Source organism: Vidua macroura, chromosome 23 (assembly GCF_024509145.1).
Source record: "Vidua macroura isolate BioBank_ID:100142 chromosome 23, ASM2450914v1, whole genome shotgun sequence".
In the NCBI taxonomy this organism is placed as follows: Eukaryota; Metazoa; Chordata; class Aves; order Passeriformes; family Viduidae; genus Vidua; species Vidua macroura.
Window position 1 is genome coordinate 1,412,331 of NC_071593.1, and position 22,864 is coordinate 1,435,194.

Sequence of the window (22,864 nt, forward strand, 5' to 3'; positions counted from 1 at the left end):
GCACACACTTTGGTTAGGTCAGATCAATGTTACAAAGGTCTTTTTTTGCAGCTTTCTCCCCCAAGAGCTCTTTTCCCCTGATTCCTCAGGCTCTGTGCTCTTTGCTGCACTGGAACACTGTGCAAAACCCTGAGTGCAGGTTACCCTGTGATGATTAGGGGTATCAGCCACTGTCATCCAACTGGAAACTGCAGGAGCAGACAGTGATTTATCACGCAGGAGGAGTACGAAACACATCCCCACAGCAAGGTCTGTCCCTCTTTGGGAAATTTCCCTTGGAGTAGAACACCATGTTCCACAGTTAGCACTGGAAAGAGCTGAATTCGCGTTTAAGACACCCCAGAACCAACGCTCCACAGCCCAAATTGGATTGAGAGAACCCACACAGCCACAGCCACATTAAATCTTTAATTTATTGTGCAACAAGCATAAATAACTTTCTCCAAGTTCCTCTAAACACAATTATAGCCATGAAATTGAATGCTGTTTCATAAACACGGCTGTTGTTATTTAAAGATTGATGTTTCCGTCCTCCCCACCAAAAAAGATTATTTCATTGAAGGAAACGCAGGTAACAGAGCAGAGCATCACACTAAGCTCTTTAAGCAGAGCTGCTGCCCAACCTCACTTTGTTTGGAGCATTATCCCTAACTGGAGAGTCTGACTCAGCCTTGGACCCTGGGGCAGCCACTGCCACAGAGCTACAACAGTTAACGATAAGCGCGATTTGAGGATTATGTGCTTCCACTATCCTGTGTACAGCTGCGAGGTTTTTAGTGCTGCTGACGTTCATGTTACCAGGCAGCACCTCATCAGGAAGTTTTCAGGCTGTCATTTCACAGCTCAGAAGAAAATGAGTTTCAAACCACCCTGGTTACCTCAAGAACAGAGACTGCAGGTCCCTTTGTCAGCTTGGATTTCTGTGTGTTGCTTAAATTGTGATGTTTCTCTGTAAAATGCAGCCAGACGGTGCCTCTTCCCAGTCATCCCTCTGAAAGGAATCTGCTTCACTCAACACACAACTTACAAGTCAATTAATTCCCAAATGGGAGCAAAACCAACCATGTTACCTCTGGACACCTGCAAGGTCCACACTCCCTCCCCTCCAGAGGGTAAGGAAGCAAGGGCATCTCCTCTAGCAGGGACAGAAAAGCAGTGTGGTTAACACTTGCTAGAGAGAAACTCAAGCTCCTAAGCACAGGCCTGCAGCTTGTTCCCTAAAACACTACAGGACTGCAGACAGACAGAAAGGACAGGTTCCTATGTGCCTTTAGAAAGTGCCATTTATGTGGGATGCCCGTGTTCCAGGTGGTTCCTTCACCCAGATTGGCTTCTCCAGGCCAGCAACAGGAATATTGCTGCCCAGAGGTCTTCAAACTCGAGGTTTGCCAAGAAGCACATCTTCATTTTGGTTTCTACCTGGCTCTTCTCCGCCAGCCTGTTGGTGAGCAGGGTGGCTGCAGACTGGCAGAGCAGCCAGGCAATCATCTGGTCAGGTTTCAGGGTCCTGGATGCTACAACACTGTCACCCCAGAGGCTCAGGTGCAGCACGTTTGCAGCCATTCTCGCAGACAACCTCTGCAAGAGGAAGGGGAGGGGAGATAAGCTGATCCTGCTGCACTCAGCCACCTCACCAGCACGAGCATTGGCACCTCCCAAACTCCCTGGGGCCCCGCCTAAGGCAACAGCCTGTGAATTAGAAAGCTCTTTGAGACTATTACTGTATATATATAATGTTGTGTGTAACCCTCCAATGAGAGGTCTGGTCCTGACACAAACATCTCCTGAAATGATTCATCACCACTCAGCAAAGACCTTTTTGGCTTTGATCCTTACGTTGTCCTTTGATCCTGCAGTGAGATCTGGACTAACCCCGGCACCCACAGCCCTCCAAGGCAAAATGATCCACCAGGGATACTCCCAAAGAGGATATCTTGAAGGCAACAGCTTCTTACCTTGTTGGGATCTCTCTGAAGCAGCATCTTTATCACCTGCTTCACCTCAAGGGGCACGTGGTTGGGCAGACTTGGCAGCTGGTCCTCCCGGTAACTTCGGCTTTCCAGAGTGGAGTCCCCGTGGCCATAGAAAGGATTGGCCAGGCCCAGGATTTCATAGGCAATCGCTCCAACTGCCCAAGCATCAGCTTTACTGTAGTTGATCACCGTGCCTGGACCAGGTGATGCTGTGATCACCTGCCACAGAGAGGGGGCTACTCAAATGAACAGCTCGAGTGCAGCCTCTGTGCTGAAATTCCATTTTTAATGCTCAAACATGCATTTTCCATGTAATAAACTTAGACACTGAACCCAAAGTTGGGTTGCATCTGAATCTATGCTGTAAATATTCCCGACTGGTATGCTCTAAGCCTCTGGCACTGCTCAGCCCACTGGGATGCTGAGAGGAGTCTGAACATTGCACGGAGGCTCTAGCTGTTGCCCCTGACCAGTATTCCCAGAGTTCCAAGGGCTATCTCCTGTTGGAATTATGGAGACAGGAGACCTGCAGATGAACAACCAACACCACGGCAAGGTGCTCCAGCAGACAGTTAAGGGTGTCTAGGCTTTTATTATTTCTTATCATCAAAGAAATAAAAAGGAACTGTAAATAATTTTGCAACCACCTTGAACTTCAGCCAAAAGCTACTGTTGCAACACAAGGACTGTTGCATAAAATTCTTAATAGTTACATGGAAAGGGACATGAATAAAGACTAAAGAGTAAATTTAGAGGAGGGGGGAGGGAAAAGCTGATTCTGCCGTTAACACCAACTGATTATGTTTCACCTGTTAGAGCTCAAGGTGTCTATTTGACATAGTTCAGCACAGATGTTCACCAAGCCTAACTCAAGGTAGGGCACAAACCTTCTATGCCACCAAAACTTTTAGCCCCAAGTGCAGGACAAGCAGAAAACCAGCACCACAAAGCACTGCTACAGAGGGATTTACCTCAGGTGCCATAAGGCAGCCATTGCCACCCCGATCCACGTAGGAGCTGGTGAAGGGCAGCCTCAGGCCGATGTTTTCATCTGCCAAACAGCAGCCGAAGTCAGTGATGACCAGCCAGGGGCAGCCAGCTGTGAACAACACAGAGCTGCCAGAGTTAGGGTTCCGTTTGGGAGGACCTGGCAGCACCAAACACCACATCACATCAACACCCAACTTGGTGTCCTCTGCAAACTGACTGAGGGGGCATTCAATCCCCCCATCAACATTGTGGGTGAAGACATTCAGTAGAGTAACCTCATCTAGTGGGAGGTGTCCCTGTCCATGGCAGGGGGGTGGAATGAGAAGAGCTTTAAGATCCCTTCCAGCCCAGGCCATTACATGATTTTATGATTCTAAATCCTGAGCACTGGGGAACAGAGGCTGTCACCTCTTGGGCCAGTCTCCAGGAAGGCAGGGTAGATTCCAGTAGATTCCAGTGATCTCTCTGTCTCTCTCCCTGATACACTTCAACCAAATTCTTTCACTCCTAATCACACAGACGTGCCTGCCTCCTATTGCTCCTGCTGATTTGAATCTCAATCACACCAAAAAAGAGCTCAGGTAATTAAAACTGCTGTTAGAGGCTGACAGGAGAACACATTGGTGAAAATGCTGCATGCCTTCCCTCCCAACCCATCTTTCATCATTCCAGGGTGCAGCACTATTAACCTGGCCATGGGGTGGGATTTTAAGAGGCTCCCTGTATTCTTTGACTTGGGAAAGAAGACAGAGCCAAGAGCCTGAAGCAAAAGCTCCTGCAGCATCCCAATGTGGTGTTCCTGGATGCTCCAGTCTATGCTGGCTGTGCTCATGTAATCCATCATCTCAGCAATACACTCTGTCCATGTTAATGATGCAAAACCTCAGGCACAGACAGGATCGATGACTTGCTGCAGTCATAGCAAATACTAAGCTAAAAACTAAACCTGAGATTATTCAAAAGGTTTGATGCTTCTTTCCCCAAACACGCAGCCGGGTGAGACTTCCCCGAATGCCAATGTGACCGAATCACTTCTGTGAATTATCTGGCATTTATCCTCAAGGATCTATGTACCAGAATCAAATTCAACCAGGATGTTGTCAGACTTGAGGTCTCTGTGTGCTATTCCATGTCGAACAAGGTGGTCCACGCCTTCCAAGAGCTGTAGAATCATCACTGTGGACAGGCGAACATCCGGAGTGTTCTCCTGCAGATACTGGCGCAGCGTGAAGGGGTAGCTAGGCAGAACAAGGGAAAATAAATGGGAATTAGCATCCTGGAGGCTTATCACTGGCAACCTCATTACTTATTCTACTCCATCTCTAGCAGTGTGCTCAGACTAGGGGTGAAGTTCAGGCTTAGAAGGGGAGACAAATGGGGACAAACTCCACATTTCTCACTTTAATTTGGGGTAATTATTAAAAAGAACGGTTTGTCTTCATTGTGGAAGCACAGTCAGAACCTCAAGGACTTGGAACAGGTCCTGGGAGGCATTTCCAAGAGCATACTCTGCTCTTTGGCAGCAGCCCAGACCCAAGCTTTGCAGGGACAGAGTGCCCAAGTCATATTAACCAGCTTCTCTCCACCTACTTCTTCATCACCAAGAAGAGTGTGCGGCTGTGACCGATCCCTCTGGGGTTCAGGCTCAATGGAAGGACGTCAGGATAGTCAGCAAAGGCTCCAGGCAGCAAAGGGACAGAGGATGTGAACGCTCTGATCACCTGGATTATATTCGGATGAGGTTGCAGCTTCTTCCTCCCAAGGACAGGTTTTCTGTGCAGAGGAAAGACACCGCAGATTGCACCATTCTCAGTTGGTTCTGATGGATCCCAGGCACATTGCTGCTCTTGCTGAAACTACTTTTCATTATTATGGCCTGTTCTCCACACCAAAGGGTTCCCCAGCAGTGAGCAAACACGTTTTTTCTGCACTGGAAGCCTCAGCAGAGGGAGATTAAAGCTGCACAGGGTGGATTACAGGACTGCATATTAAGCAAACAGTCAGACATATCCTGGAATCCATTCACTGAGCAAGAGCATGGGCAGCAGTTTCATGGCCCATTTCCCAACCAGCACCTCAGCCCAGCGTTTCCCAGGTAGATGCAGAACACCCACAGCCCGTACGGACCCGCTGCAGCAACGGGCATCTTCCAGCACCTTCTCCAGAGCTCAGAATCCACCTCGGTGCCGCCCACAGCAAACTGAGCTAACCAAGGTGTCACAGGGGCTCTTCTGTAACAGGATTTCCCTATTCACAATGGCCAAACAGGAAATAAGGTGTTTACCTGCACTACAAACAGAGCTTTGATAAAAACCTCACACATAACAGGCAGCTTTCATTTTACTCGAGCCCCACTAACCCTTCCATGCTGCTAACAAAGGCAGAGCCAGGCACAGGCTGCTTCTCCACTCAAAAAGAGCTACAGTAGCTCTAGAGAATAACACCCAAACACAATTACTTTGTTAGATGTAATAAAGGTCAGCTTCACACTGGGAGTATCAATTTAGACCCTCTATTTTATGGCACAGGCAGGAAGCTCTCCCTGCCCTGAAAAGCAGGTTACCTATTTGTCTGCAACACAGATCTCTCATCCCCTGAATGTCAAATATCCCTTTGGCTGCTCTACTGCATTCCCAGCCAGCCACGGGCACAGCATTCATTATTCATTTGTATTGGCAGCTGGGATGGATTTGAAATTTAAATCAGACAATCTGGGCTGTGGACTCCATTGTTTCAAATGGAAAAAAAAGATTAAAAAAGATGCATTTCTGAACAAAAAGATAGCTAACTTGAGGTAATTTAGAAGTTTCCATGAGATTTCCTCCCTTCATGCTGTTTGCTCACTTCCCATTCGGGTCAAAGAGTACAAACTGAGTCATTTCCATTTTCCTTCTCACCAGTCTTCCTGCACTAAAACAGTTTGAACCTCCTTGTCCAGCACCCATTTTACACCAAACCAGTTCTCAAACCTCACAGTCAAATTGTATTACAGTGAAATCATTTGATGTTTAATACACTCAAACTGTTACCGACTGCAGCAGTGCAATTAAAAAGCATCACAATACAAATTTAAATGGTGTTTAACCAGTGGCTCCTCCAGCCTTTACCTCGGCAAACGCCAACACAGGTCAACACAGGGAAGCTAAGACACAGCCACAGCCACCCACTAGACCCTGGTGAGACCCCAAATGCTCCCAAATTCTTGGTGCACCTTCCAATCCCCTCTGGACCACACAGTTTAGCACTGCAATTCCCTGCATGCCAACAAACTTAACAATCCCCAGGTTTAACTGCTTTCAGCAGCTATTCTAGAAAGCCCTGTGCACCTTTTTAACAGTACAAATTACTGCAAAACAAATCAAGGGATAAAATCAGCACCTTGCCACCTCCATACCTGCGGCCAGAGACAGCTCCATATTCCCCGGACAAGGCAACGCCTGTGGCTGGGACGAGCTCTCGGCCCATGGCATCAAGGATGGCTTCACTCGAGGAACCAGCCTACAACAACAATCACAACCCAGGTTGGTTTCAGCTCCGAAATCAACCGGCCCCAGTGCAAGCTGAAAACAGATAGTCCTGATGCTGGCACTGCGTCTGGAGCTGGAATGACTGAGACCAGATTCCAGGACCTCCCTCCCTTGAAAATCAAGGAAGGCAACTGACTACTTAAAGAGTTCACTAAGGGAGGCCACAAGGCCTTTATTTGCAGAAAGAAATCTATTTGTCACTTCAAATGCATCCTTGACCATCAGCAATCCAAACTACACCTCAGAACGCACTTTCAACTTCCAAACCCAAGTGGAAGAGCCCACAGCTAAATGCCAGGGTACTTCTGGAGCCCAAGGGATGGCAGATGTTGGCATTTTGAAATATTGTCTTGAAATATTTACTTGTTGCATCAATGGGGAAAGCCACATGGATTTTTTTAAACATGGAAGAGCCACATTGAGGAACTGGATCACCAGTCACCCAGGCTGGGAAACACTGGAGCAGATCTGGGACAGTCACCTCACAGCAAAGGGACACAGCAGGCAGGTTACTGTGCACCCTGAGACCACTGACTCTTCAGGAAGAAAACCCACCTCTGTCCTGACACTGACAGGACACCAATTCCTAAATCACTGGCAGCAATGGCTTTCCCCTTCTTAGACCTTTCCAATAGAGCCAGGCTCAGAAAACCTTTTCTTCCTAAAACATCACCTCCATATGCAACAGCAGCAGCAGCTTTCAGTGCCAATTCCAGAGGATGATGAATGTTAATTACCTCGCTCTGGGACTCTTCACTAACACTCAGTGTCTCCAGTGTCACCTACCAACAGCTTTGTCGTGACACACTCATCCTGCACTCCATAATTAGCACTTTCAACACTTCAGTATTAAACATTCCAGCCAGAATTCCCCAGCAACAGACACTGGGGATTCAGCGCCGACTCCTTACCGAAATGTTCCACATCATTTTGATAGCTAAGGGGAAAGCCCCTTTTGGTTGGTGCTTCACTACAGGCTCCTCTTCAGCTCCCTGGGAAGCTGAGGCACAGTCCTGCTGCAGGGCTGGGAGAGGGCTGCTCTCCACAGGATCCCGAGGAGTGGGACAGAAGGGAATAGCTGCTTCGTACACAGCGGCGCTGCAGCCCTTCCCGATGGGCTGGCCAATGAGATACTCCTCCAGTTTGAAGCCCTGCCAGCGGAAGGAGCTCAGGGGATCTTTCTGTGGCTTGTTCTTCCCAACAAACACGGTCTGAAAGGAACATGAACAGAAAAACCCGCTCAGTTATCCCAGACTTCCCAGCGAAGGAGAACTTAGTGTTTCAGTGGTATTACACGTCCTGGTGGAATGGTCCAACCTGAAAGTCTCAATCAGACTCTAACCACTGGGCTCAAATCACTGTAACCACGTGAAAGATCATCTGCAATCCATATATTTTTGTGTGATACAATTTACCCCTAAACCAGTCTTTTCCAAAGGTGCCCTTTTCGAGGGAAGAAGAGAAACCAGGAGGGGGAGTCATTTGCCAATCTAGAATATAAATATATTTTGCCCAGAGAAGCCGTGGCTGCTCCATCCCTGGAAGTGTCCAAGGCCAGGCTGGACAGGGCTTGGAGCACCCTGGGATAGTGGAAGGTGTCCCTGCCCATGGCAGGGGTGGAAAGAGATGGGCCTTGAAGTCCCTTCCAGCCTAAACCATTCCATGATTCCGTGGTTGTGTACAGAAAAGTTTAACTGAACACTTCTGAAAACAGATGCATTATTACACTTTTCTCCCTTTCCATAAACAAATCAGGAAAACAGCATTTAAAAGAAAATCCAATTAAAAGCAGCAACAGGAAAAACAATGGCCTTTTTGTGGCAGTCGACTGTGAGGGCTGGTTTGAGGGAGAGTGAATCTATGATGGGAGGGAGCTGGGGGAGGAAATCAAGAGATGTGGATAAACAACACACAGGAGGCTGTTCTGGAGTTTCACCACAGTTCATGATCCTACAGGTCTGGTACTGCCCCAGCTGTCACCTGAACTGATACAGACAAGTGGCCTTCTCTGTGAGCTGCAGCCACAAAGCACCGGTGACACCCTAGGGATGTGTCATTGGACACAGACCAGGGACAGCAAATGGAACAACCCAGCAAGGACAGAGGAGAGCAAGGATCTTCTTCAGGAGAAACTTCAGGGAACATGTCTGCTGGTTGGTGGAGCAGGTGACAGCTGGCTCTGAGCACCAGAGGTCTATTTTTACCCAGGAAGTAAGTTCAGTACCATCCGTCCCCCGTGCCCTGCCAGCACAGCCTGGCCCAGCACCACAGAATCCCCACGGGGATCAACATCAGTGCCCTGGGACATGAGACCCCCATCACCAGGGCCCTGACCCCCTCCCTCTGTGGAGGGACAGGGAGTGAGGGTCCCTTGCTTTTGAAAGTGGTGGCTGAATCACCCTGCTTTAGGGTGATGAAGCGCTGCTGAGTGAGAGGCAGGACCCTATTTCTGGGGAGAAAGAGGTGCCTGAGGGCTGCTCATTGCAGCACCCCCCACCTTCCTTGGGAAGGCGTCTGGGGGGGCTCCCCAGTGTGCCCTTCACAGGGACTGTCAGGGGGCTCCCCACAGTAGTGATCCCCCTTCCCTTCACGAGGGATGTCTGCGGGGCTACATAAAACAAAGCTCTCCTCCTCTCCAGGGGTGTCTGGGGGGCTCCCCACAGCAGTAACGCCCCTCCCATTGAAAGGGGGCATCTGAGGGGCTCCTCACAAGAATCCCCCTCCCCTTTATGGATGATGTCCAAGGGCAATGACCCCCCCACTACCCTCAGTGGGGGTGTCTCAGGGACTCCCCAAAGCAAGGACTCCCCTGCCCTTCACAGGCGGCGCGTGTCTGTCTCCCCACAGCACTGACACTCTGCGACGTTCATTGGGGTGTTCAAGGGGCTCCACACATCAAGGACCACTCTCTCTTTCATGAAGGATGTCTGGAGGGCTCCGACCTCCTGTGCCCTCCTTGGGAGGTGACTGAAGGCCTCCCTCCCAACAAGGTTCCCCCCTCCCCCTCACGGAGAGCGCCCCAGGCGCTGCCCAGCGGGATCCCCGGGCCGCTTCCCACCTGGATGTGGCGACACGCCGCCTCAGCCCGGCGCTGCTCCTCCAGGCGCGGCTCCACCAGGCCCAGCGCCATGGCCAGCGCCAGGCAGACGCCGCCGCGGCCCCGCCGCGCAACGGCCGCCAGCCCGCCCGCCGGGCCGCGCAGGAAGAGGCGGCGGGCGGCCGGCAGCCAGGCCAGCCAGGGCCGCCATGGGGCGGGCGGCGCGGCGGGCGCGGGGCCGAGGCCGGGGTCGGGGCGGGGGGCGCGGGGCGCGCAGGGCGGGCGGCACCGCGGGAGGAGCCGCAGGGCCCGGGCCAGCAACAGCCGCACCGCCATGGCCAGCGCGTCACCGCGAGGGGCGGGGCCCACAGCGGGCCAATGGCGAGAGGCCGCGCCCGGAAACACGCCCACGGCAACGCGGAGCCACGCCCACCGGGACGGGACGGGGACGGGAGAGAATGGGGAGGGAGAGGGGCAGGGAATGGGGCAGGGAATGGGGCGGGAATGGGGAGGGAGAGGGACAGGGAATGGGGCAGGGAATGGGGAGGGAGAGGAGCAGGGAATGGGGAGGGAATGGGAGGGAGAGGAGCCGGGAATGGAGAGGGAGAGGGACAGGGAATGGGACAGGGAATGGGGAGGGAATGGGGAGGGAGAGGAGCAGGGAATGGGGCAGAGAGTGCAGCATGGAAATGGGCATGGAACGGGGCAAGGAATAGGGCATGGAGTGGGGCAGGGAGTGCAGCGTGGAAATGAGCATGGAGACGGGCAGGGTGCGGGGCATGGGAGTGGGACAGGGAATGGGGCACAGAGCAATGGAGCAGGTGTGGAGTGTGGTACTGAGCAGGGCATGGGAGGGGACATGGAGTCGGGCATCAAGCAGGGCATGGAATGAGTCATGGAGTGGGGCACAGAGCGGGGTTTAGCCAAGGTAAAGCCTTGTGCAATGGAGGGCATGGATGCCACAGCTGGGAGTGCCTTGGCATGGAGCATGGCACTGCCCTGGGAACAGCCAGGGCACAGCCCAGTGTGTGGAATCATCAAATCACAGAATCAGACTGGTTTGGGCTGGAGGGGACCTCAAAGCCCACCTTGTTCCACCCCTGCCATGGACAGGGACACCTTCCACTATCCCAGCTTGCTCCAAGCTCCATCCAAACCTGGTTTCCAGAGATGGGGCAGCCACAGCTTCTCTGAGCACCCTGTGCCAGAATCCCTCCCTCCCCTGCTGCCCATGCTATGGGATCAGCCCCACAGCCGAGGCACATCCAGCCTCTCATCCACCAGCATCTCCAAGTCCTTCCCAGCAGGAGTGGTCTCCATCCTCCAGCCAGTACAGGTACTGAGGGGTTGCCCTGACCAGCACCCTGTGCTCGGCTTTGTTGAACCTCGTGAGGCTCTCAGGGCACATCCAGCACCCCCCAGCCCTGCCTGGGCTGCAGGACAGTCCCAGGACCCCACTCCCTGTGTTTCATCACTTGCTACAACTGCAGGACATAAACCAGAACTGCTTTTATTTCACTTGGGCATGGTAGAAATGCTCAACCCAGCGCTGGCTGGGAAATGTAATTAATTCATTTATCATTGTATTATAAATCAATATACGATCAACAAATGGCATTTCCCTGGAGACACAAAACCCTCCAGAAGTCCCCAAAAACTCCTCGTCCTCTTCTTCACCCCAAACAGAATAAAAGCAAGGAAAAAAAGCTGGGGAGAAAGGAGCAAAGGACACGGTCAGTGCAATAACCATCCTGTTCCAGCAATCCACCTAATCTGGATTGGTCACTAATTACTTCTGGGGCTGATGGACCATTTCCTTCTTGCTTTCACTTCTTTTTAGAGCTGAAGAATCCAGCATTTTCCCAAGCAATGATTTTGCATTATTCAGGAGTGGTTTCTGTACCAAAGCCTGTTTGAGTTCTGCATCAAACCCATGCCCTCCCTTGCCTACAGGGATGTCTGGACACTTTTTTTACTAATAACAGGGAATTTCTATGATTTGATTTTGCCATTTCCTCGGGGCAAGGTGGAGCTGGAGTCTGCGAATCAACACTGAATTAGAAGATGAGCCAGAGGGACAGGCAACTTAACAGTATAAGCACATTTTCCACTCTGTTGTTCCCAAAAAGTTGCTTACAGGCTGAGAGAATCGGGGAAAACCATTGTCCCCTGTGCCTAAGGGCAAAGGCTGGTGATGGCCACGCTGCTCAGACCTTCTTCAGGTCCTCAGGGCCAAAGGAGAGTGGCAGCAGCTCCTCCAGCCTCTTGACGATGTAGGTGCCATCTGCTTTGGTCAGGTAGACATCCCAGTCTGTGCCAAACTGGAGGAAAAGAAAGAAGAGCCTGATGAGGGAGAAGAAGGAGAGAAGAACCAGCATTTCTTCCCCAAATTACTCATATACCCCTTTTTTTCAGGTTCACAGGGAGCATCCCCCTCTATTGCATGTATTTTGGATTGGCTTATCAGCATTACCTCCCCCAGAGGATATTCTGGGCTCAGATTCTGTGTTTTTACCCTACCAGCATGAGCCCCAGTGCCTCTGAACCTGCTGAATCTGACCCTCGAGCAGAGCTCTGCGAGACAAAAATATTAACAACCCAAAAATGGGCTGTGAGTGCTGGGGTTCCTGTGGAGGAGGGAGATGAGAGCCGGAAAGGATCTGTGGGAAACTCAGTTTTTGCAGGAAAACCCCCATTTTCAGGCTTGCCAGAGCAAGGACTCAAGGGCAAAACCCTGCACCTGGAAGGCGAGCTAATGAACACCCACCCAGGGCTGGAATATCCCTCTCCCAGGAGATAATGAACTTTGAGGAGGCTGGAGCCAGCCCTGGGGCTGAGGATGGGGCGTTGCACCCTCCTTGGTACCTCCAGGTGTTTTAGGGGGAGATGCCTCGGCTCAGGGGATGGTGTCTGGGATCAGGGAATGAGCCATGGAGCCCCACACGAGCTGTCACCTCTCTCATCACTTGTCTGCAGGCGCCACAGGGTGTGATGAAGTGGTCTCCCATGTCACTGCCAAAGAAGAAGGGCACAGCATTCAGTCCTGAGGTCAGAGGAGGGAAGAACACCTGCAGAAGACCCTCATGCCCCGAAAAATACAGAGCCATAACAGACTTGCCCCCAAGTTCCTCCAAAAACAGCATGCAAAAACTTTATTTCCCTCCTCAAAAGATGGGGCTGCTGCAAAAGAAGCTGTCCCTGAGGAGCAGCGGGGGTTCTCCTGCTGGCTGCCCATCCCATCCCTCACCACTCCAGCTCTCGGAGCACCCTTACCTGGCGATGGCCATGGCCTTGAAGCTGGTGTGCCCCTCGGAGATGGCTTTTTGGATGGCAGCACGCTCAGCGCACATCCCCAGGCTGTAGCAGGCGTTCTCCACGTTGCACCCTGCAGGGACAACCCCGGCATCAGCCACCTCAAACCCCACCAGCTCCTTTCTTCTCAGGGAATTGACAAAGAAAAGCCATTTTCCCTGCTTCCCCTATTTATTTTCCCATCCGCTGTGATCTTTGGCTCAGTCCAGGATGGCGGCTGCCAAGAGGCAGTGGGGGAGGACACACAACACCAGCACCCCGGGATGACCCCGCTGCACCCTCATACATGAGCCAAGGCCTGCTGGGGGCTCCCCAAAATCCCCGGGGGGGCTCAGATCCCCATCTTACCCGAGAAGATCTCCCCGCCGGCGGTAAGCAGTGCAGCTCCCACCGGGAACTGGCTGTAGGGGCAATAGGCGCAGTTTTTGGCCTCCCGGCTGCGGCGCAGCAGGAGCTGGAGATGGTCACCCTGAGGCTGGCCCGGGGGGACAACAGGGACCGGGTGCTGCCCGCCTCCCTCCATTCCCGCAGCCGCCTGCCCTGCCCGCTGACGCCGCGGTTAAATATTTCCTCGCCTGGAAAATAGGCTGGCCGGGACGCCGGGATAACGCCCCGGCACGCAGCTGAACTCTGGGAAGCATCCTCAGGGACAGCCCTGGCCCCCAAAGCACCGTCTTCAGGGATTCCCACATCCTCTCCCTGCCTGCTGCCTCATTTTTTCCAATTTCTCTTGTTTTCGTTATTTACTTCCTCCTTTCTCTGTCCCAGCAGAACATTTTTCCGCCACCATCCCGGAGGTTTTTTTCCTCCTCAGTTCAAAACTGGTTTTGTGGCTCCACAGGAAAATGCCCTTAAATCATTCCTGGGGGGAAGGAACAACAGCTCCTGATCAGTGAGATAAAGAGAAATAAATTAATATGATTGAAAGCATAAAAAATACATATAAATATATTTTAATCATAAAAATTAATATTTCCCAGGTCTTCTAACTACAGGCAACAGGGGAAACAGGCGGAAGACACAGGTGGTCAAAAGCCCAATTTCAGATGCCCTCATGCTGGAGCCCAAATTCAGTTTGGCCGGTGCTTCCATGGGAATCAGCCCACACAAGGTAAAGGGCTCCCAGGTGATCATCAAATTGTTTTTTAATTAAAGATTTCTCTATTTTTTTCCCCTTGCCCAAGGAGCTTCCTGCTCCATTTTCTAGCTGCAAGGATGGTTGTCACAGACCCCAGGGATTTATCACTGGGATTTTTGTCCAGTTTGTTGGATTTTGGGAGGATTTTGACCTTACCTGCTGGTTTTGCCAGAAAATCTTGCTGCTGGGTCGCTGCTGAGGAGCCACAACGGGCTGGGAAGCAGCATCCAAATTGGGAGTGGCTTCTGATGGGGCTGAAACTCCAGGAGCTGAAATAGAGTATGGGACAATGAGACCACCACAGGCATCCCAAGAAACCAAAGCTAGGATGCTGAGATCGGTATTGTCCAAGGGATAACCAGGAAACCCATCTCCCACACACTGCCAGGGTGCTTGTTCATTCTGGAACCCAGCAATGACAGTTCACTTGCCAGGGCAGTGAGTGAGAGGAGGGACTGGCAGCCCTGAACCAGCCCACAACCCTTTTTCACAGCTTTCAAGTGCAAATCCAGGTTGTTTCCCCCTATATACAATGTGGTGCAGAGTCTCCCTCGCCCCCCAAAATCTGGGAGAAAAAAGGAAAACCAGTCCTAGGGCAACTTGTGGGTGGCACTGTGGGATCAAACCAGTGTAGAGGGACACCACAGCCCCCACCCCTCCAACCCAAATAATATGGGATCTGTAAATAAAGAAGCTTTCAGGGTGGGTTCACACCTGCCCTCTCAATATGAACACCGAGCCAGTAAACACAGTCCTCATCTCGAGTCAGCGAGGGCAAGAACAGAAATTATGAAAGACAGAGGCTATTATGGATAGAAATCTTCCTCATTACCACTAATTCCCTAATTGCCATCTCCCCAAAACCATCCTTGCACCGGGAGCAAACCACACAGCCCATGTTTGCATCAGAAAAGCTGAAAAACAGACAAATTCATGCATTTTTTATTATTTTGGCTGCAAAAAACCTTCAAGGCTGTCAAGGCCGTGTCAGTGAGAGAGCGGGGCTGGTGCTGTCTGCCTGTGAAATTGCTATTTTAGGGTTGTATTTGCTTCACTCAAACTGCAGAAAATCTGGGAAGCTGCTATGAAATGGCTTCCCGTTCCCTGCAACACCCCACTCTCATTTTCTTCCCCACGTAGACTAAAAGTGGGGGCACGTGGTGTTATTTTACCCCTTTCTCCACCCCATTTTTCAATCCCAAGGCAAACAGAGCATCCCCAAACCTGGGGGTCTCCCTGCTTTGTGTCCAGATGGTAAGAAGAAAAAAAAAAAAGATGGAAATCAGGGTTTGAGCCAAAGGCACTGAATCCTGGAGCAGCCTCAGACGCCACTGCAGGGCTGAAACCAGAAATTCCCCCTGAGCTGTGCTATGGGGAAATAACATTCAATTTCTCCTGGAGAGCAGCTGTCCTAGGGCCTTGGCCAGAGATAAAAGCAACAGTTTAAAAGCCAGCTCAGCCCAAAAGGAGAGGAGCAGCAAAGAGGTCTGACTGGCTTGGAAATAACAGGAGCAAATGGGAGGTTTGGAAGAAAAAATGCCAGCAAACCTGCAGGATCTGCAAATCCTGGCACACACCCTTATGCAACGCACTGATTTGGAGGGGGGGGAAAACCCCACCTTTTTGTCGTTCCAGTGTCAGAAGCCATCATCCGGCTCTCCCAAAATCAACCCCCCACCCGGGTGGGAAATTAGGGAATTTCTCCTCACGCCGGTGGGTGTCGGCGCTGGGGGTCTGGCTCTGCATGGGGACGGGGGCTTGATTCTTCCCCCCGGCTTCCTATCCCTGCCGGGGCACGGAGCGAGCGCGCACGGAGCCGGCGGGGCCGCTCACCGGTGGGGCCGTTCACCGGCGGGGCCGTTCACCGGCGGGACCGCTCACAGGTGGGGTTGCTCACCGGTGGGGCCGTTCATCGGCGGGGCCGTTCACCGGCGGGGTCGCTCACCGGCGGGTTTGCTCACCGGAGGGGGCCGTTCACCGGCGGGGGTCGCTCACCGGCGGCTCCCCGCGTGCTCGGGGAGGTGGAGCAGCCCACGGAGAGCCGCGTCCCCGCAGCCGCCGCCGCTCTCGCAGCATCAGGCGCAGGCGGCACCCGGAACGCGGCGGCTCCTCGGCTCCGCATCCTCCGTGGGCAGCCGGATCGGGTACGGGGCCGCGTCCCGCTGCCGGGGTAGGGGACGACACCCCCTGCGCGGGGGGTGCGGGGACACCCCCCAAACCGGCTTCGGGGCTTGGGGGGGTGGTCCCGCTGCTCGCGAGCGAGGCCGGCGTTAGCGGAGCGGAGCGGAGCAGAGATGCTGCCCTGGCGCCGGAGCAAGTTCGTGCTGGTGGAAAATGAACGTAAGTGCAAAGGCAAGAGCCTGGGGCCGGGGCTGAGCTACGCGGCGCTGCTGGCCGGCTTCCTCCGCTCCTGCCCGGACCTGCTGCCCGAGTGCCCGCTGGAGCGCCTGGGCAGCGTCTTCCGCGGGAAGCGCCAGAAAGTGGAGCTGAACAAGGAGGACCCGACGTACACGGTGAGGTACCTGGGCAACGCCGTCACCCTGCACGCCAAGGGCGAGGGCTGCACCGAGGAGGCGGTGGGCAAGATCTGGGCCAAGAGCGAGGCAGGCGCCGGCGGGGCCAAGATGACGCTGACGCTGGGCCCTCATGGCATCCGCATGACGCCCTGCGAGAAGGGGGCCCGCCGGCCGGGCCACGCGTACCTGCTGCACCGCATCACCTACTGCGCCGCCGACCGCCGGCACCCCAAGGTGTTCGCCTGGGTGTACCGGCACCAGGTGAAGAACAAGGCGGTGGTGCTGCGCTGCCACGCCGTGCTGGTCTCCAAGGCCGACAAGGCGCGCGCCATGGCCCTGCTCCTCTACCAGACCTCGGCCTCGGCCTTCAACGAGTTCAAGCGCCTCAAGAGACAGAGCGATTTCCGCCACGTCCAGCAACAGCTCCTGGGCGACGCCATCGTGCCCTTGATGCCCCTCCGCAGGCTGCTCAACGCCAAGTGTCCCTACCGCCCGCCGGCCGAGCGGGCCCGCTGCGCCCCTCGGCTCAGCTCCATCCTGGAGGAGGAGGAGGAGGAGGCCTTCGGCGCCGGGACACCCCTGGGGGACCCCGAGCGAGCGGCCGTGCTGCGGCTGGCCAGCGACATGAGGGGATGCAGCCTGCGCGGGCCCCGGGCCGCCGTGTGCTGAGCGCTGGCGGTCCCGGGGCACGAGGTGCCCTCCCTGCGCCCCGAGCCGCTGCTGGACCCTCCTCGGGGATCAGTCTGGACAAGACAGCGGCTCCGTTTGCAGGAAGACCCATGGTGGGGGTGGGCTTGGACCCCAAGGACCCCCGCCCGGCCCCGCACATGAACCTGCTCTCGTGCCTCCTCTACAGCGGCCATAATAATAAAATGAATGTGTGTTTTCTGCGGTGTGATGGCGCCTGTGTCTTGCCCGGACCTTGGCGGACGACAGAGTTAAGCTCGGCTCTGAAGCAGTTTGGGGGGTTTGTATTGCATTTGCCTCTCGAAAGGCAAGCCAAGGAGGGGGGCTGCGGGGTAAACAGTGCTTTCCTGCAGCACCAAGGGCGGGGGAGAGCGGCTCTGCGTAGTCATGGCAACTTGATTTTTTAAATATAGAGCTGGGGGGGGCGGCTGTGCCGCTCACGTCGGGGGAGCAGTGATGGGTTTTTGGCCCCTTGGACCCCACTGGAGAGCAGAACTTGCCTGCACCACTCCCCCCACTCCAAATTAGCACCAAGGGCCTGAAGATCAATAATTTACAAAAAAGTTGCTATTTTTTTTTCTTCCCCTTTTGCTGCTTTCCCAGAATAAGCGATGGTAAGGCAATTGGGGGGGGAGGTGGGAGTTGGGGGAGGGGGCGGTTGTGTCCCCACCAGCAGGGACCCGCCACCCTGCCATGGCCCTTTGTGGGGTGTGGGAAAAGGACTCTGCAAAGTGGGGCTGGGGGCTGCGTCTTGAGGCTGAGCCCTCGCAGTGAGGGGGCCACATGGTGCTGCTGCCCCACAGCCCAGTGAGGGGTTGTAGCCCCTTCCCCAAGGGGCTGTAGGGCTGGGATTCGGGGAGATATCCCCTCCCGGCCACGGGGGGACAGGCTTTGATCTGACTGCCCCCGCAAACTTAGCAGAAGAGCGAGATTTGGGTTGTCCCCCCATCCCCAAGGTGGTAGGGGGGGTACGGGGGATGCTCTCCCCACGCACCGGGGGCATTAGGATTTGGGGCCAGCTGCCAAGATCCTAAGGGATGGCTGGGATTTGGGCTAATCCCCCTCAGAAGCTGGTGAGGCTGGAGTTTGATGTCCCCCTGCAAGACCCCAGGGTGGAGGTGGGGTTAAAAAGGGTGGGGAGGCTGCGACCTGTCCCGTAAACTCCCAAGGATGGGATTTATCCCCCTAAGGCTCCGTGGGGCTGGGCTGTGACCCACAGAGCCTGTGTTACCCCCGCAGCCCAGCAGGGCTCTGCGGAGCCCCGGCCTTGGCGGACCCGCCCGTCTCGATGGCGGCACTGCGGCTGCCAGAGCGCCGCTCGTGACGTCATCGCACGCGCCGGCGCGGCGGGCGGTTGCCGTGGTAACGGCGGGCTTGGCGGCCATGGAGGGCGGCGGGCGGCCCTCGGCCGCACAGGCCGTGCTCTTGACCGCCAGCACCGCCATCACCGCCCTGCTCTACTCCATCTACCGGCAGAAGGCTCGCGTGGCCAGCGGCCTCGAGGTGGGTGTGAGGGGTGCGACGGGGGAATGCATTCCCGGGGCCCCGAGCCGCGGCCTGGTCGCGCCGGCTGAGCCGCGGCCTGTGTTTGTTCCCCGCAGGGCGCCAGGAAGGTCCGGCTGGACGGGGACCTGCGGGCCCTGCTGCTGGAGGCGCCCGGACGCTGCGTGCCCTATGCGGTCATAGAAGGTAGGGTCGTGTACAAACACCAGAGGTTTATGTCCAAAAAGGAGACAGTGGAGTCCTGTAACTTTATTCGAATCAAGAGAGAGGTCATGGGCATTTCCCATCGGGTCTCTCAGACTACTAGAGGATGCAGCCTCCTTTTTATTCTCATTTCTCTCTCTCTTTCCCTATTGGCTGAGGCACTTGAAAGGTACAGACTTCCCGAAATGCCTGATACCTGACACCCCCTTCTAATGTATAACCTCACCCCCGCCTTCCTTTTCCTTGGGTCAGTCAGTGGAATTCCTGTGGCATTTATGGTTCTTCCCATTGTTTCCTTTATCTCTCAGTACCGAGCTTTATCTACCAGCAGACCCACAGTTTGTTTGTGAAGACAAATCCCTCATTTCTTTCAAACAGGACCCAAAATGGGGGTGGGGGGCACATCCTGCCGCACAGCTGCTCCTCACCAGGGGATCTCATCCCCAGCTCCTCCTCCTGTGCCCATCAGGTCATTTCCCCCCCTGCCAAGCAGCCACAGGCAGCAGAAAATATGGGCTCTCAGCCCTTTTGCCTCCATCTTAGAATTCTAGAATGAAAGAGGCCTTAAAGGTTGAAAGAGACCTCAAAGCTCATCCAGCCCTACCCCCTGCCATGGGCAGGGACACCTTCCACTGTCCCAGGTTGCTCCAAGCCCCATCCAGCCTGGCCTTGGACACTTTCAGGGATCCAGAGGCAGCCACAGCTGCTCTGGGCACCCTGTGCCAGGGCTTCCTCACCCTCCCAGGAAGCAAAGGATTTCTTCCTAGCAGCCCATTGAAGCCGTTCCCCATGGTCCTGTCACTCCCAGCCCGTGGCCAGGGTTTTTTTAAGGAGCCCTCAGCTGGCCCTTGTGCTCCCGCTGCAGGTGTGGTGCGGTCGGTGAAGGACACCCTGAGCAGTCAGTTTGTGGAGAGCTGCAAGGGCGTGGTTCAGAGGCTGACACTGCAGGAGCACAAGATGGTGTGGAACAGAACCACCCACCTCTGGTATGTGCCCGGTACCCTCAAACACCTGTGGTGCCCGTGGGGGGTCTGACACCCTGAAATGGCGTCAGACATGGCCAGAGTGACCACGTGCCTCAAAGCTGGGTCCCAAAGTAGCCCCCACAGTGAGAGCTGCCATAACGGGGGGTTTGGCTGATTTTAGGGCTTTCACAGAGGGGCTGGAGGAGAAGAGCACATCGAGTAACCCAACACAGGCTGAACAGTGATCAGCCCCACCTTGTTACCCCACCAGAGGATGGCGTTTCCAAATAATACCCACTTGCAGAACAGAAATTAATTGGATTTGGGCAATCCCCACACCCAGGGGTCGCAGAGCTGCTGAAGCAGAGCCCAGTGATGCTGTTTGATAAGCATTTGATAACACTTACCAAATTGGGGTGTGTGACACATGGTGCTTCCCCTCACGGTATGGTTTGTGACAGCTGGGAATGCCACAGGCAGGTGAGGAGGAAGTAGGTAGGGATGGGGGAAGCCCCCACTACTTGTGGAGCACTGAGATGGGGGTGGAGTGGCCTCGTGCACACCTGGACAGTGCTATAAGGGGAAAGGTGTTCTCCAGAAACCCCCATCAAAGAAGCTCCACTCAGGGCATGTCCCATCTGGCAGTCCCCAAAACCAGCAGGTCATCCCAGGCTGTGTTTCCCGTCAGGGGCAGTCAGTTCTCTTCCCCCCCTCCTCCCTCCCCAGGAACGACTACGAGAAGATCATCCACCAGAGAACCAACACCACCCCCTTTGACCTGGTCCCTGCCGAGGACGGCGCCGGCGTCACCGTGCGGGTGATGAAGCCTCTGGACGCTGCCGAGCTCAGCCTGGAGACGGTGTATGAGAAATTCCACCCCTCTGTGCAGTCCTTCACGGACGTCATCGGCCACTACATCAGCGGGGAGCGTCCCAAGGGCATCCAGGAGACGGAGCAGATGCTGAAGGTGGGCACGACCCTGACCGGGGTGGGAGAGCTGGTCCTGGACAATGCCACCATCAAGCTGCAGCCCCCAAAGCAGGGCATGCCCTACTACCTGAGCTCCCTGGATTTCGAGTCCTTGCTGCAGAAACAAGAGTCCAGCGTCCGGTTTTGGAAACTCCTGACGGTCGTTTTCGGCTTTGCCACCTGTGCCGTGCTGTTCTTCCTCCTGCGGAAGCAGTACCGGCACCACCGGGAGCGGCAGCGCCTCCGGCAGATGCAGGAGGAGTTCCGGCAGGCCCAGGAGCGCCTGACGAACACCGAGGGGGGGGAGATCCTCAAAAACGCCTGCGTGGTCTGCTTGAGCAGCACCAAATCCTGCGTTTTCCTGGAGTGTGGCCACGTCTGCTCCTGCCACGAGTGCTACCAAGCTCTTCCCAAGCCCAAAAGATGCCCAATCTGCAGGCAGGGCATCACCAGGATGGTTCCCTTGTACAACAGTTAATGTTTTGTGGTTCTCGGGGGGGAGACTTTGGATTTAAAGCTGCCACTGGCAAAGGGGTTTGGTCGCCTCGCTGCTTGGGTGGTGGGTTTTGGGGAAGGGGAGGGAGCTTGAGGGAGTGGGTGCTTCACCAGGAGGGCTGAGCTGAGTCTGAAAAGGTGACTTTGTAGCTGGTCAGAGCTCACACCATAATCTGGAGATGTTTTTGAGAGAGCTGATTCCTTGCAAAGGGTGAGGTGCTTGGGGGAAGATGCAGCTTGGAGCTCTTCTGTTAAGGTTTGGACTCGCAGGGTTTGTGTCATGGTTACAGAGCCTGCAGCCCCTTACCCAGCTGATAAAAACATGGGGAAAACAGAAATAAAATGTATTAAGGGTTCTGTGAGGCTGCAGAATTCCTGTGAGGCTTCCAGAGAGCTGCAAGGCCTAATGAAGCAGGAGGGGCTGTCAGAGAGCTCGTACCAGGGGGTGTGAACACAGGTAATTCTGTGATCCCCCCAAAATGGCTTTGTCACACCAGGGTGTGAGGATGGGCATGTGAGAATGCTGTGGCTGATGGCTGTGCTTGGCTTGGCTTGGCTTGGGATAGCAAACGGGGTGTGAAGTAATAAAATAGGATGAAAAGTGTGTCTGTTGGATTATTTCCATGAGAGTGGTGAGGTTTGTCCTCCCTGAGGTGGACATGGTGAGCCTGGACCATCCCAAGCCATGATGGAGGTTGGCTGAGGGGGGGAACCTGTCCCCCCCATGCACTGGACATGACAGTCACTGCTGTCCCCTCATGACACAGGTGGTGCCAAACCCCCAAACTGACACAAAAAAGGAAAATTCCTTTCCCTGACATTCCTATTTTGCCATAAATCCCATATGCACCCAGGAGGGTTAATGGACCCAAAGTGCTGCTGCAATTAACATTTCCTTCGAAGGACAATTAGATAAACATTCCTGGGGGATGAGGGAGCCTCAAGTAGGAGCAGCTGAAAACCCCAGGACTGAGGCATTCCCTGGGCACCCCTACTCCAGGCAGAGCCATCCAAATCCCCCAGGCACATTTAAAAAGAAACATTCCCGTCGACTGGCATTTAAAAACCCCTGAATTCACAGTGAAAATGATGGGTTGTTTCCTCATTAAACGTTAACCAGAGCAGCTGGGCAGTGTCCGAAGGCCATTCTGGCTGTGAGGCACAAATCCACGGCTGGATTTTGAGGAGCAGCAGGTCCCTGGTTATTCCCGTGCCAGGAAAGGGCCGCGTCCCACCAGCTGTAGATGGCGGTGGCTGCCTGCAGGGCGAGGCAGCCTGCAAACCAATCCCAGAGGGAACAGCTGAACACAGCTCAAGAAGCCACACTGCAGCCCCAAAACCCAGCATACAGATTGAAACGACAGAATCCCATCTGCTGGAAGAGGTGTCCCCCCTCTTCAGGGGAATGACCACCCCAAAAAGCCTCACCCCCTCACTGGGGACAGCAGGGAGGTCAATCCCCCTCAGACCAGTGCAGGACACGGCCTCTAGCATCGGTGTTTTGCCCAGGAATGGAGCATCAGGCAAAGCCTAAAAATACACCTTGGA

General features: G+C 54.4%; 4 protein-coding genes across 4 annotated transcripts; 2 read left to right on the forward strand and 2 right to left on the reverse strand.

Moving 5' to 3' along the window:
- Positions 1–395: 395 nt before the first annotated feature.
- Positions 396–9,878, reverse strand: PINK1 (PTEN induced kinase 1). The gene is made up of 8 exons (XM_053997250.1): positions 9,549–9,878; positions 7,402–7,701; positions 6,358–6,461; positions 4,554–4,736; positions 4,038–4,201; positions 2,945–3,072; positions 1,956–2,192; positions 396–1,578 (listed from the first exon to the last, which is right to left on the reverse strand). Exons 1-8 carry the CDS (start codon positions 9,861–9,863, stop codon positions 1,318–1,320), a joined length of 1,692 nt encoding a protein of 563 aa, XP_053853225.1. The 5' UTR covers positions 9,864–9,878; the 3' UTR covers positions 396–1,317.
- A 1,143-nt stretch (positions 9,879–11,021) lies between these two features.
- On the reverse strand, positions 11,022–13,403 carry CDA (cytidine deaminase). Its single transcript, XM_053997254.1, has 4 exons — positions 13,188–13,403; positions 12,801–12,912; positions 12,482–12,539; positions 11,022–11,848 (listed from the first exon to the last, which is right to left on the reverse strand). The coding sequence occupies exons 1-4, from the start codon at positions 13,360–13,362 to the stop codon at positions 11,735–11,737; spliced, it is 459 nt and encodes a 152-aa protein (XP_053853229.1). The 5' UTR covers positions 13,363–13,403; the 3' UTR covers positions 11,022–11,734.
- A 2,587-nt stretch (positions 13,404–15,990) lies between these two features.
- Positions 15,991–17,381, forward strand: FAM43B (family with sequence similarity 43 member B). Its single transcript, XM_053997252.1, has one exon. The coding sequence runs from the start codon at positions 16,272–16,274 to the stop codon at positions 17,160–17,162; it is 891 nt and encodes a 296-aa protein (XP_053853227.1). The 5' UTR covers positions 15,991–16,271; the 3' UTR covers positions 17,163–17,381.
- Positions 17,382–18,523: 1,142 nt separating this feature from the next.
- MUL1 (mitochondrial E3 ubiquitin protein ligase 1) lies at positions 18,524–21,920 on the forward strand. The gene is made up of 4 exons (XM_053997832.1): positions 18,524–18,683; positions 18,782–18,869; positions 19,753–19,873; positions 20,579–21,920. The coding sequence occupies exons 1-4, from the start codon at positions 18,564–18,566 to the stop codon at positions 21,297–21,299; spliced, it is 1,050 nt and encodes a 349-aa protein (XP_053853807.1). The 5' UTR covers positions 18,524–18,563; the 3' UTR covers positions 21,300–21,920.
- The last annotated feature ends 944 nt before the right edge of the window (positions 21,921–22,864 follow it).